The sequence below is a fragment of the Serinus canaria genome, chromosome 17 (assembly GCF_022539315.1).
Source record: "Serinus canaria isolate serCan28SL12 chromosome 17, serCan2020, whole genome shotgun sequence".
NCBI lineage: Eukaryota > Metazoa > Chordata > Aves > Passeriformes > Fringillidae > Serinus > Serinus canaria.
The window spans coordinates 5,015,452-5,027,588 of NC_066330.1; the positions used below are offsets into that span (position 1 = coordinate 5,015,452).

At 44.9% G+C, this 12,137-nt stretch overlaps 1 protein-coding gene across 15 annotated transcripts in view; it reads left to right on the forward strand.

The window, feature by feature from the left end:
- FNBP1 (formin binding protein 1) overlaps positions 1 to 10,912 on the forward strand; it is a 93,116-nt gene extending 82,204 nt beyond the window's left edge. For 8 of the 15 annotated variants that reach the window (XM_030232848.2, XM_050980943.1, XM_018917713.3 and 5 more), the window contains 5 exons: positions 1,141 to 1,273; positions 2,276 to 2,397; positions 2,743 to 2,882; positions 3,244 to 3,402; positions 5,680 to 6,989. In XM_030232848.2, the coding sequence (XP_030088708.1) occupies positions 1,141 to 1,273; positions 2,276 to 2,397; positions 2,743 to 2,882; positions 3,244 to 3,402; positions 5,680 to 5,714 (589 nt within the window). In that variant the 3' untranslated portion in view covers positions 5,715 to 6,989. The other 7 variants (XM_018917714.3, XM_018917718.3, XM_018917716.3 and 4 more) reach the window with 3 other exon arrangements.
- Positions 10,913 to 12,137: the final 1,225 nt, after the last annotated feature.

The following is a 12,137-nucleotide window of genomic DNA, read 5'->3' on the forward strand; positions in this document are numbered from 1 at the left end:
TGTGGTAACATAGGTTTGCCTCTCTGCAGGTTTTTCTTTCTGTTCTGCCTTGACACTAAAATCAGATATGGAATTTCAGCAGAGTGAAGTTTAAATGGAGATAGTTTATGATGGAGAAAATAGCACCAGCAGCTAAATAAGAGTTAAACAAACAGTAATAATTGTGACTCATAAGTTTGCAACATTGTCCCTTAAGGCTTCAGGCACAGAGCAGTCCCACTTCCTTGCCACCCACACTTTTTCCCAGTTTCCACACACACAAGGCAAAGGCACAGGATTCCAATTGTCAAAAGTTTGGTGGGAAACTCTAAAGCATAAAGAGTGTTAACTTGAGCCGTGGGACTCTCATTAACCTCTCTCCCACCAGCTAAGGCCTAGAGAAAATTGAATGGCTGTGCCTAAAACCAGCCCACAGTTCCATTTTCAGCTCTGAAATGTCCATCAGCAGCTGAGAGAAGCTGCCCTGGGACTCGGCCGGACGTGGGGTCACATTTTGTATCCTCAAGTCTGTCTGTCTGTCCCTGTGGTGTGGCAAACACAAACCATCTGCAGCCAGCTTCCTTTCAAGCAGTGTGAAACAAATAAATATCTCTCAGATTATTTGGGTTGCTAAAGACAAGCTACAACAGGCAGGGTGAGAATTTCTTGTTTGCCCTCCATTTCTGTTATTGATACATCTTTGTTCCACTTTCTCAGCTGGAGGTCAGCCCATGATGGATGATAATGATTCAACTGTTTGTCCATGGCCTGAAAACTGGGAGGATATTAGTCTAGGTAGTTGGAGCTGTCATAGATTGCAATGGTTGTGAGATTTGTTATTATTATTTTCCCCAGGGGAGCAAGTAGGTTCTGTTGTAGTACATAAAAAACCATGTCAGGTTAAAAATCAATATCAAATATCTTCTCAGTTGTAGGTAACTCACTGGTTTTTATCTCTGACAATGTAAATTTTCTTCTGGCAAATAATTTTACTGCTCTTTTTCAATGGCTGGTTCTGTACAGGGCCAAAACCCCAACTGGGTGTTCTCAGTTCCCTTTGTAACAGCTTAGGTTAAACCTCAGAGTGAAGACCAGACAGTTTACTAAAGGCATTTACCCCCAGCTGCACTAAATGTGTTTGATTTTTGTTTTGCCCCTCAGAGATGCCTTAACAAAGATGAAAGATGTGTACATCAAGAACCCCCAGATGGGAGATGCAGCGAGCGTGGACCACAGATTGGCAGAGCTTGGGCAGAACATTGAAAAGCTGCGGTTAGAAGTGCAGAAATTCGAGGTATGAGAAGAGACATTTCAGTAAAAAGCAGCTCAGAAAATGCTCAGGTCTGAGCAGGGCCTTCCTGGCTTTTCCAGATGTGTTGATGCACTTTGGTGTGTGAGGGCAAGGGCTGTGTGAGCACTTGCATTAACTGGGGTCTTTGAGCTGATTTGTGTAACACAAACATGCACCATCTCCTGTGGCAGTCAGCCCACAGTTAAACTTGCCACAGAAAACAAATTGTGCTAAGAGGAGGTGAAGAGAAAATGTAGTGCTCTCTGGACTGCCCAGAGGGCTTCAGATGCTTATTTAATTAATTAAATAGATTGAAGCATCATGTTACAGATGTCTGTGGAAAATCAGAGTGACATAAATGCAAAGCACCATTTAGAGACTAACAGCAAGACAGAAGCCATCAGATGAAATATGTTTTAAGGAATAGTCTGCCATGAACAGGAAGCTGCTTAGTGATATAAAATCTCCAGAACAGAATGGGAGTGTTTGGAATATATGAAGCCCATTATAATTACATGAGAAGGATTAGACAGCTGAGAAAAGGCTTCACTTTCTGCATTATGCTTTGAACATAAACAGATACAGCCCATTAATTTCAGATGTGGTTTTACTATCCATTGCTCTCCTACCCATTTGAAATCAGTGGCTCTTTCATTCTCCCCAGCTTTTGTTCTCGTGCATTCAGCAGTTGCTGAGTTTCTGATGTTACTCAGACTAGTCTAAGCAGCCACACATCATTTTACTGGATTGTGACTAGAGCACCATCATCTCCTGCTGGCTGTTACCTGCTTCTCTCTCAGGGTTTTTCCAGGACCCAGGGCCAAAAACCAGTTACATTTTCAATGAGTGTGATTTTCAGCAAGACAATCCAGAATTTGAACAAGTGACCACTGCCACTCAAAGCAAAACATGAACATGCTTACAAACCAGTCTGTGTTCTGTAGCCTGGATGTCAGAGGTGTCCCAGCAGGGTGAACACTGTCTGTCTGTCTGTCTGTCTGGCAGGGCTGGCTGGCAGAGGTGGAGGGGCGGCTGCCGGCACGGAGCGAGCAGCACCGGCGCCAGAGCGGGGTCTACGAGGCCCAGAACCCATCAGGAGTGAACAGCTGTGCCCAGGACAGAGAGAGGTACAGTATCTGAACGGGCTGGGGCTCAGCAGAACCTCTGCAGGCACAGCCAGGGCCCTGCAGGCTGCTCTTGCCTTACCCAGCCTCAAATTGCTGCTTGCTGACTGGGATGAGCTGTGTGGCAGCCCCCTCGCTCACTGCTGTGAGCCATTGCATTTTACAGCTCTTAATGGTAAAAATGAGGGTTCTCACTTATCTGTAGTCACAGCCAGCTCCAAGCAAGCTCTGGAACCACTGAGCTGCTCCAGCTGGAGCTGTTTTCCCTTGTCCCAAGCCTGGAGACCGAGTTGTTCTCTCTGCTGCTGAGGTTGGTTGCTATAGTTGCTGTGTTTTTCCTCTCTTGAGCAGCCCCGATGGCAGTTACACAGAAGAGCAAAGCCAGGAGACTGAGATGAAAGTACCTGCAACAGACTTTGATGATGAGTTTGATGATGAAGAACCACTACCCACCATAGGAACGTGTAAAGCTCTCTATACATTTGAAGGTATCACTCAAACCTTACCCTTATTTCACTGACTGGGGTTTTTCAGGTTTACATGCCAAGGGCAAGTGGGAAACCTTCATTAAACCTTAAATAGCCAAAGGGCAAGTGAGCCTCTGGTGTGCTTCTGTAGAAAGGCAACAAGACAGGGATTTTTCTCCTGTTGCACAGGAACTCAAGAGAAAGAACCAAAACTCTGCTGTCAGGGTCACATGTGTCTGGTTCTTTATGTACACACTGCTGCCTCCTGAATCACAAGCTCCTGCTCTGGCTGCCAGTGATGCACCAAAAGCTGGTGCATGGTCTGAGTTCCTGATTCCTGTTTTGCAGCACAGCCTGAAGTGCCTGTTGCTGTGTGTTTCAGGTCAGAATGAAGGAACCATCTCTGTAGCAGAAGGAGAGATGCTCTATGTGATAGAAGAAGACAAAGGGGACGGGTGGACGCGGATCCGGAGGAACGAAGATGAGGAGGGCTATGTCCCCACGTCCTATGTTGAAGTCTATTTGGACAAAAATGCCAAAGGTGCTATGACCTATATTTAATGCTATTATTGTTGTTTTATTTGCTCTCACAGAGATAATACAAGCCTGAAGCTGCTCTGTGTTGCAGATAGAGCCTTTTAAGAGTCTGTACAATGCCACCAAGTGCATTATTCCGTACGTGGACTAATTATGGCTTGTTGTACTGCAAAATGTGCTTTTCTTGCTCAGAGAAGGGTAGTGTGGGGGCCTCTTGAAAGCAGAGGGGAAATGCAGCCTTGCCTGGACAGTGTCTGCTCAACTGTCATTGCCATTGCACGCCCAGCTTAGTGCAGGAAGCACAAAAAGCCCTTTGGGATGGTTGAGGCTCTCCTCAGATACCCAGGTGCCATCTCAGACACATCCACAAGTGAACTGTTTGTCCCAAAGTCACTTGGTGGAACTTTATGGAGGGAATATTTTGACTGCTGGTTTGTGTCTGTGTGGGAGCTTTTCAGAGCCTGTTGTGTTCTGGGGACCTTTTGGATTGAAAACTGGTGGTAATTTAGTTTACTGTGTGTGGAAGAGGAAGGAGAGATCTTACCAAAACCCCTCTACACAGCACTCTGTGGCCCTTGATAAATGGGTAAAACATTGAGAAAGCTCCTCTGTTCTTTCCCACCTTGCTACATTTCAGATGTATTTGCTGCTGCAGATGACCAGAACTAATGGTTTCATTTTTGCTTACATGACATCAATGGAGACATTCAGAGTTTGGACTCCATAAGCTGCTGTTTGTTGCTTTTAATTCCTCCCAAAGGTTTTGTGTAAGGAAGCAGTGCTGCAGGGCAGACCTGGCTGGAGTAAATGCCAGTGCTGAACACCTGGTAATGGGATACACTGAGAAATCAAAAGGTTTTAGCCCTGTTCCAATTCAGGATGTGAGAATTCCACCGTGTTAAATAACTTATGTTTATTCAATCACTTAATCCTTCAGATTATTGTGTTTCCTAGACTTGAGAGTTCTTGGTGTGAAACAAGTGGCCTCATCCAAGTCAAAAGCAAACTGAACCATTTTCTTTGGAGTTTATGGACAGCAGGAAGAGAGGACAAGGACTGTACCCATAAAGCAGCACTGAAACTTGAGCAGTTCGGTGTTGGGTTGGGTGTTAATCAGTGCAGTGCCTTGTCTGCTGCAGGTGAAAATCTGGGCCTTGTTTTATTTTGCCATAACACAGCAGTTTTATGTTCCTGTTGGCAAATACATGCTCAGCTGAGATGCAAAAGAGTGCAAAAAGTCTAGCCCCCTCTGTTGGCTTTTATTAATCTTTGAAAGATGGATCATCCATTCCCCTTTATATCCAGAGCAAGGCTGAAGGATTGGAAATATGGAAACACAGACTGGTTTGGGTTGGAAGGGACCCTCTCATTCCAACCCTCTCCCATGGCAGAGACACCTTCCATCAGAGTAAGAACACAAACTATGCCAGGGGTGAAGGCTGATACAGCTGCAGCCATGTCTGTAGCCACAATGGAGGTTTTTCAGATGATTTAAAGTTTTTCCAGTGATTTTGCTGGATTTTAGGAACAAAATCAAACAAATCTGTGACTATCTAATGTGCAGGAACAACAGTGTTTACCTCTTTTATTTCTCAAGTCTCTGGTTTAAAAGAAAAGTTAAGAGAGAATGCTTCAAAGAATGCAGCATAAAGATTTGGAGGCAATGCTGCTGTGTTTAAAAGGTGAACTTTGTTGCAGGCTGCAAATTGATTTTTAAGGTATTGGTAGAGGTGACTTGATTCAGTCCTTGAAATAGAAGCGATGACATTCCTGAAGATAACACTGTAAATACTAAAGCAAACTCTGCAAACTTTAGTAATCCTTTCCTCTTTTTGGAAGGAAGGTTGAGCAGCTGGCACCATGAAAGGCTGGTGGCAGAAGGGTGGGAGCTCACAACAGCTCCTGGGACTGTCCCAGCCAGCAGAGACTGTCCTGGCTCAGCCTTTCCTGCCTGGCCAGGCTGTGTCTGTGCCACGAGCCAGGGACAGCTCAGTGCCACTGCTCAGTGCTCTCTGAGAAGCTGCTTTTTCACTCAGCTGGAGCCTGTGTTGTCAGGGCTCTGCTGCAGAACTGAGCTGAGCAGGACAGGTAAGTTTTGTGCTGCAGGTGCCCTCCTGATCAGTCTTAAAGGAGCCAAGCTGGGTCTGTGCCCTGCCAGTCCCTGTGTGAGGGCTCCTGATGACATTTACAGGGGTGCCTCTGCTCAGAGGGTGTTGGCAAACCCTGTCACAAAAAAGAACAGTAATGCCTATCTTGTTTTGCCTCTTTTTTTTTTTTCCAGATGTGCACAAACCACTTCAGAAAATCTCTGAGTAGGTTTGCATAGGCCTGTCCACCCTTTATTCTCCTGGTTTGCTGCTACGGTTCTTTTAAGAGCTCTGTTTGAGAAGGTTTTCTTTAGAAGAGATGAATGCACATGTCACATCTCCATCACTGAAAGACTTTGTTAGGTACCAGGTCATCTCTGAAATGAAGGTGCTGCCCTGACTGTGTCCATTTAGTGCAAACAGCACTGTTGTCCTTCTGAATAGAGAGGAGAGCTGCAGGCTCTGCTCCCCTGGGATTCCTGCAGGAAGCTGTTCTGTGCACACCTGGGTGTAGCATCTTGCAGGGCTTTTCTGTACCTGTCTGGTGTCTGGTGCTGAGAACTCAAACACAGGAACTGGTTGGGCCTTGCAGCTCGAGACTGACCACCCTGTGTCACTGACTATGGTACCTCATCATCTGCTTGGCAACAAAACTGTCTTTCACTGAGGGATGTTGTGAAATCCTGTGACACAAAAAGTCCTGCATGGAGTGACCAGCTCTGTACAAACCCTGCATTGCACCCAGCAGCAAGGCCACGCTCCCTCCCAGCAGAAAGCCTGGCTGTTTGTTTGGGTGACATGCAGAATGGAGGCTGCTTGGGGAGGTTGAACTTCTTGATAAAAAACATTTTGGAGCTGTGGGCTGATGAGCAGTTTGGCTCCTGTTCCCCCTCACCTCTGATGATATCAGTAATTCCTTATGGACAGCTCTGGCATTCCCAGTGCTGCAGCTCTGCTCTTTGCTGTAACCACCAGGCAGAGCCTTGACTTATATAAATAAATAGGTAAAAGTTAACCATGCTGATGCACTTTTTATCTAGGATCTGTCTGATTATTTAATGCTTGCCAAATTATTTAGGAATTGGTAATTATAAACTGGACTGTGGCTTTTTAAAATCCTTTTGTTAAATACGTGCCCTTAGTTCCCTCAGTATATTACAAAAATTGTATATAACATAACTTAAAGACTAAAGTTACTTGAATTTGAATTGTTTTTATCCTTTTATATGTGTATAAATATAAATGGTTTTATAGGCTGTTCTTCTGCTTAACCCAGCTGTTTTGGTAACTGCTCAGTCCCTCTGATGTTGATAAGTGTTTTTGGTTACTCAGCTGCCTGCACCTGGACTTGCATAGGAACTGCTGTTTTGTGTTAAGGTTTGTTCCATCTGGCCAGTGTGGTTGTCTTGTTTCTATTCTTATTTTTTAAAGAGTCATCATCTGTCAGGAATCTATAGCTTGATGTACCATGGTGTCTTCTTCTAATAAACATTATATTTTCTCATTCCTGTGAGGTTTTGATTTTTGAGTTTTTTTAAAGGCAGTAACTAGTAGATGGCAATAATTAATGGCAAAAAGTAGTGGCATTTAACTTTCCTAAGGGACAGCAAATGGCCCAGAGCTGCTTCTCACTCTAAGCACAAATGCAATTCTTCTCAAGAAAAATATTTTATTGTGGCTCTTTGAAAACTTCTTTGTGCTGTCATTAGGAAGGATTTGATGGAAGTGCAAAGGGGCTGAGAAGGTTCCCCTGGTTTCTCAAATACACAGGAAGTTTGGACTCATCCTGTATTCCCTTGGATACAGCAGTTTGGGCCAAATCATGTCCTGGACTGTGGCTTCACTTGGCCGAAGGCAAAACTTGTCCTCATCCCCCAGGCTGTGGGAACAGGCATGGCCAGAGGAAGGGTTTGGGGGCTCAGGCTGCTTCACTGACCTGCATTTTCCTGGCTTCCCTTGAGAAGGAAGGGCCTCTGCAGCAGTGGTAGAAAGGAAAGCTCTGGATCCCTCTGCAAATTCTTTGATTTAATTTCCTGTTGTTGTTCAGTGTCATTGATGGTCTCTGGAGCTGTCACTTGAACAGATGCAGTGCTGCTTTGCTGACAGAAAATGAAAAAGCTGTTTGTTTTCTCAGTGGCAGGGAGCAGGTGCTGGCAGGGTCCTGCTCCTGTGCTTTCCTCCCAGAGCACAGCAGAATCCCAGTGATGCTCATCCCAGGTTGGAGGGAAGGGCTGAGGGTGAAGAGTTTCTGTCTGAGTCTTCCTAAGCCCTGTAACCCAGTAGATGCTCCATTGCTTTATTCCTTTAACCTCCTGCAGGCAGAGCTGCTCTTAAGGGACCCCATTTTCCCCAGCCTCTTTCTAATCCAGTCTCTTTCTTTTTGTCTTTCTTATGTTTTAGATTCCTAAAGGTGTTTGTGCTGGTGCAAGAACCTCGGGGCGAGCTTGTCACAGAAGGAGAAACAAAATGGTCTGTTTACCCTGCAGGCAGTTAAAACACACCCATGGAAAGCCAGACTCCCACTCTTGTCTGGAGTTCCCACTTGAAAAATTCAGACCTAAATTCCATGCCAGTACCATTCAGATGCTTGCTCTTTTCCATGGCATGCTACTTGTGGCTCGGATTTCCTTATCAGCCTCTCCCACTCTTCTGCCAGCCTGGCACAGCCCCTCTGTCAAACATAACACACACTTCTCCCAGCCCAATCCCTCCCAACTTCTGTCAGAGATCTGCTGGCTGCCCTTGGATAGCCAGAGAGTCCCAAGCATGTTCTGGTCTGTCTTCTGTCCCCTTGTCCCTCAGTCCATCTGGATGTGCACACTGGTCCATCAGCATTTCACACGGTGCCTTCAGTGCTGAACCTGCAGGTTCCTCTCACCAGAGAGCGTGGGAAGGAGGTGGAAAACCTCCCCTGGGACAGTGTCACAGCAGCTGGACTGGGCTCTCAGTCTGTCACTATTAAATCTGATCCACATGCATCATTCAACATTCTGCCTTCCCCAGAAGGTCACTAATACTTGTCAGCCTTTATTTCTCTTTTTCCAAATCCAGGCTGATGCTCATTCCAGGTATTAAACCCCTCTGACCCTGCTGTTTCCTGAAACCCTTCAAGCTCACGTATGTACTTGTTTTCCTGCTCGTTCTGTCTGCCCCCTCCTGTGTCCCTGCTGTTCCTCACACACACACAGACACACACAGACAGTGGCATTTTGGTTGGCAGCCCTTGCTGCTGCTCACAGCCCAGTTTGGCTCTGGTTTCAGCCTGCATGCTCGCCCTGTTGCCTTGCCTGCGCCCACCTTCCTCAGGGTCACGTTATTTTGTGGCTCGTGGTTTAATCTCTCTGCAGTTTTCTTTTGGTTGGTTTGTTTTTCAGCATTTCAGACCTGCCTTCTCTTTTTGCATGACCTCCTGTGCGTTCTCATCAGTTCATGTTGGAATAACAGAGGTTTTTTAGATAAATAAAAGAGGAAAGGAAAAAAAAAGAAACCACACTGTTTCCTTCTCCCATCTTGTCATGGACTGGACCCGGACCCAGCAGCCAGACAGGAATTGTGACCACCCTGTTCTCACATGGTTTGGTTTGAAGCAGAAGTAGGATAAGTGATTCTGCACTTTATCATGTCATACAGTGGTAAGAGAGCTACACCATCTCCAAAAATCACACGATCTGGAATTCAGCTGCCTAACAAAGGGTTAATTCCCTCTCTAAACTTCTACAAACTTCTATATTCTAACTTGGTTTCCCCTGAATTGTTTCCATTGCTTGGGTTTTGCAGTCATGGACATGTTTGAGCCCTGCAAGAATCTGTTGCCACTAAAAGCTCCTGAGGGCCAAACTAATTCATGGATCCACACCTTGTCTGGGGGAATCTTCTGGCTCTAGTCCAACTCCAGCATATTCTGTACAATCCCCACAAGTTGAGAAATGTTACATGGAAGCCACTATGGGCAGTGACCCCAAATGAAACCTCTCAGGGTTTGCTTGCAGGTGAGTGTTGTTCTGCTGCCTGCTGGGCTGTCCTGCAGGGTCAGCACATCAAAACACATCCCAGAATCTCAGACTCTCCTTACTGGGAATGGCCTGGGCTGTCCCCACGGGGGATGAAGTGATTTTTGAGCTGGGTTATGTGTGGTGTTCATAGTTCTGTCCCTTTCTCTCCATTTAAGATGCCAACTTTTGTTTTTACAAAGTCCCTTGGTGCTACAGTACGTCCTGTAGCCTTTGTGTGATGGTGCTTAAGAGCTGCCAGCAAGAAACAGCAGAAGGTTTGTGATTTAAACCCAACCCAAATGTGCTGAGCACAGGCAGCACCAATGCTGGGGCTGTTCTGCTGCAGCACTGGAGGGTCAGAACCCATAAATCACTGCCTTATCACTGCTGCTGCTGCTGTGGTCACTGAGCTGTTCAGATCAAGAGCAGAACGGGATCCCCATGGTTGATACCTGTGGCTTTGTGGTCTCCACCTGCCAGGGGATCTAAAGGGTTGAACAATTAACAGGTGTGCAAAAATATCCTTAAAATATTTTTAGCTGCAGTATTTTTATTCTCGTGTCCAATGCACTGTTGAATCAGCAGCTAAGAATTAATTTTCACCTATTGTTGTGCCATCTATGTAAAAATCAGATCAAAGTTTGCTTTTCTATATTTAATCTGGGTGGACAGTATATTATTGTCAGCCTGTGTGGAACATTGGAACAATTGCAATGTCTGTGTTTCAAAATTGTGCTGTAGAAGGAGCATTAGCTTTAGCTGACTGATTGATTCCTGAAGTTTTATTAAAAGACCATGTATGGAGTTTTTATAAACTTGGCAAGTAGTTCCCAAAAGCCTGGATCTTAAAACTTATTTAAGAAATAGTCACAGTCATATCTCATAGTCTGCACATGTTTATTCTGCTGCTGTTATTCAGGGTAATGAATAATTTTTGTAGAATTTACCTTTGGCAAACGCTGAAGAACTAAATATGTGACTGGTTTATAAAAACTCTGCTTGGATTTACTAATCTTGCCCAGCAGCGTGGACTGTACATCCTATGAAATTTCATCATCCCCAGCAAAAGTCTCTAATGCCCTTTCTTAACACCTGTAAATAGAGAGGAGACATATTTACTGATACTCAAAGTTGTGTTTAATGCTGAGTATTTTTCAGAAGTTCATTTAGTTTGATGCATATTGTTCTTTGGTTTTTTGTTTTCCTGCCTGAAATGACAGAAGACCTAAAAAAAGCCAAATTCTATTTTAACATGATGATGTCGAGCACTTTTTTATTTGTATATGTGTGTGTATGTGTGTTTGAGCACTGATCTCGAGATCTTGGTGGCATCTCAGTGTTGTGATTTCATTGCCAATGTAAAAGGTTCTGGTGTTGCCCATTCATTTCTGGAGACAGAATTCAATCAAATAAAGTGCTTCCATTTGAAAGCGAATATTGACCTTGTAGCAATGAAACAAAGTCATCTGCATATTTAAATAAACATTGAATTCCAGAAATACAGTTTCACTGGACCCTTTTGATCAGCCAGACAGGAAGAAAAATCGATTTGTTGCTTTTTTTTCCCAACAGAAAAGTTGGTGCCTCTTTGCTGGGGCTCTTGGGGCTGTTAAGGTGCAGCCACTGCTCTCCAGGAGCTGCTGCTTCCCACAGATGTGTCCAGTGGAGAGTGGGGATTTGAATTTGCCTGTGGCTGCTGCTTCAGGCACAGAGAAATTCAGGCTAAAACTCCCCAGGGCTGCTCTCTTACTCCTCATTATTCTTCCTGACTGTCGGGTGGATTTGAGTTTTGCTTCCAGCTGTAAAACGTACACAGAACAAGTGGATCAACACATTCCAGTGTGGTGTTGTTCCTGGTTCTCTCCTCAGAAAAGTGAGGACACATTTCCACTTGTGGTACCTGTTGGCTTTGGTTTTGGTTTTTATTTTATATTATTTCCTACTGGAATTTTCAGGAGTAATAATTTGGCTCTTTTGTATTCTGTACCTTTGAGTGTCCCACAGAGCTGGGTCTCACTGTGTCACTTTCAGATCTGATTTTATCAAACTTTGACCTTTCCAGCTGGCACTGAAGGGAGAATGAAGTGGTTGGGTTGTTTGTTGTTTTTTTGGGTTTTTTTTAACTTAGTCATGTGAGAGAAAGAAAAATGGGCTGTTGTGGCTGGAGCTGGTGTTGGGAAGGGCAGGTGGTTTGTGCTTTTTCAGTAGGAGCCTATGAGAACTGGCAACCTGGGGGAAAGATTTCATCTCAAGAGAGTTGTACCATGGAATGCCTGTGGTGAATGCTCTGGTTTAGCTGGAAGTCTTGGCAGATGGTTTTGATGCTGATTAGTTTTATATTAACACTCAGGCTGTTGCAAGCCTGGTAAGGAATGGTTTGGGCAGGGATGTGTGGATGTGCACATGTGTCCAACTCAGCAATGCCTCCCTTCACCAGATAATCCAAAAACCAGGCACATTTCTGGAACTCTGGCTGAGATCTTCAGTTCCATTCTGTGCAGGGTTGTGAATAATGTGTGTGTGTCTCTTGCTGAGAGAAAAGCTCCCAGCTCTTGGCCAGCTTCTCCATCACCCCTTGGTCCAGGTGACTGCAAAGAGCCCATCCAAGAGCCAAGAAGATTTGCAGTTTTCCCACTCAGTAGGTAACACCTGGTGATCCT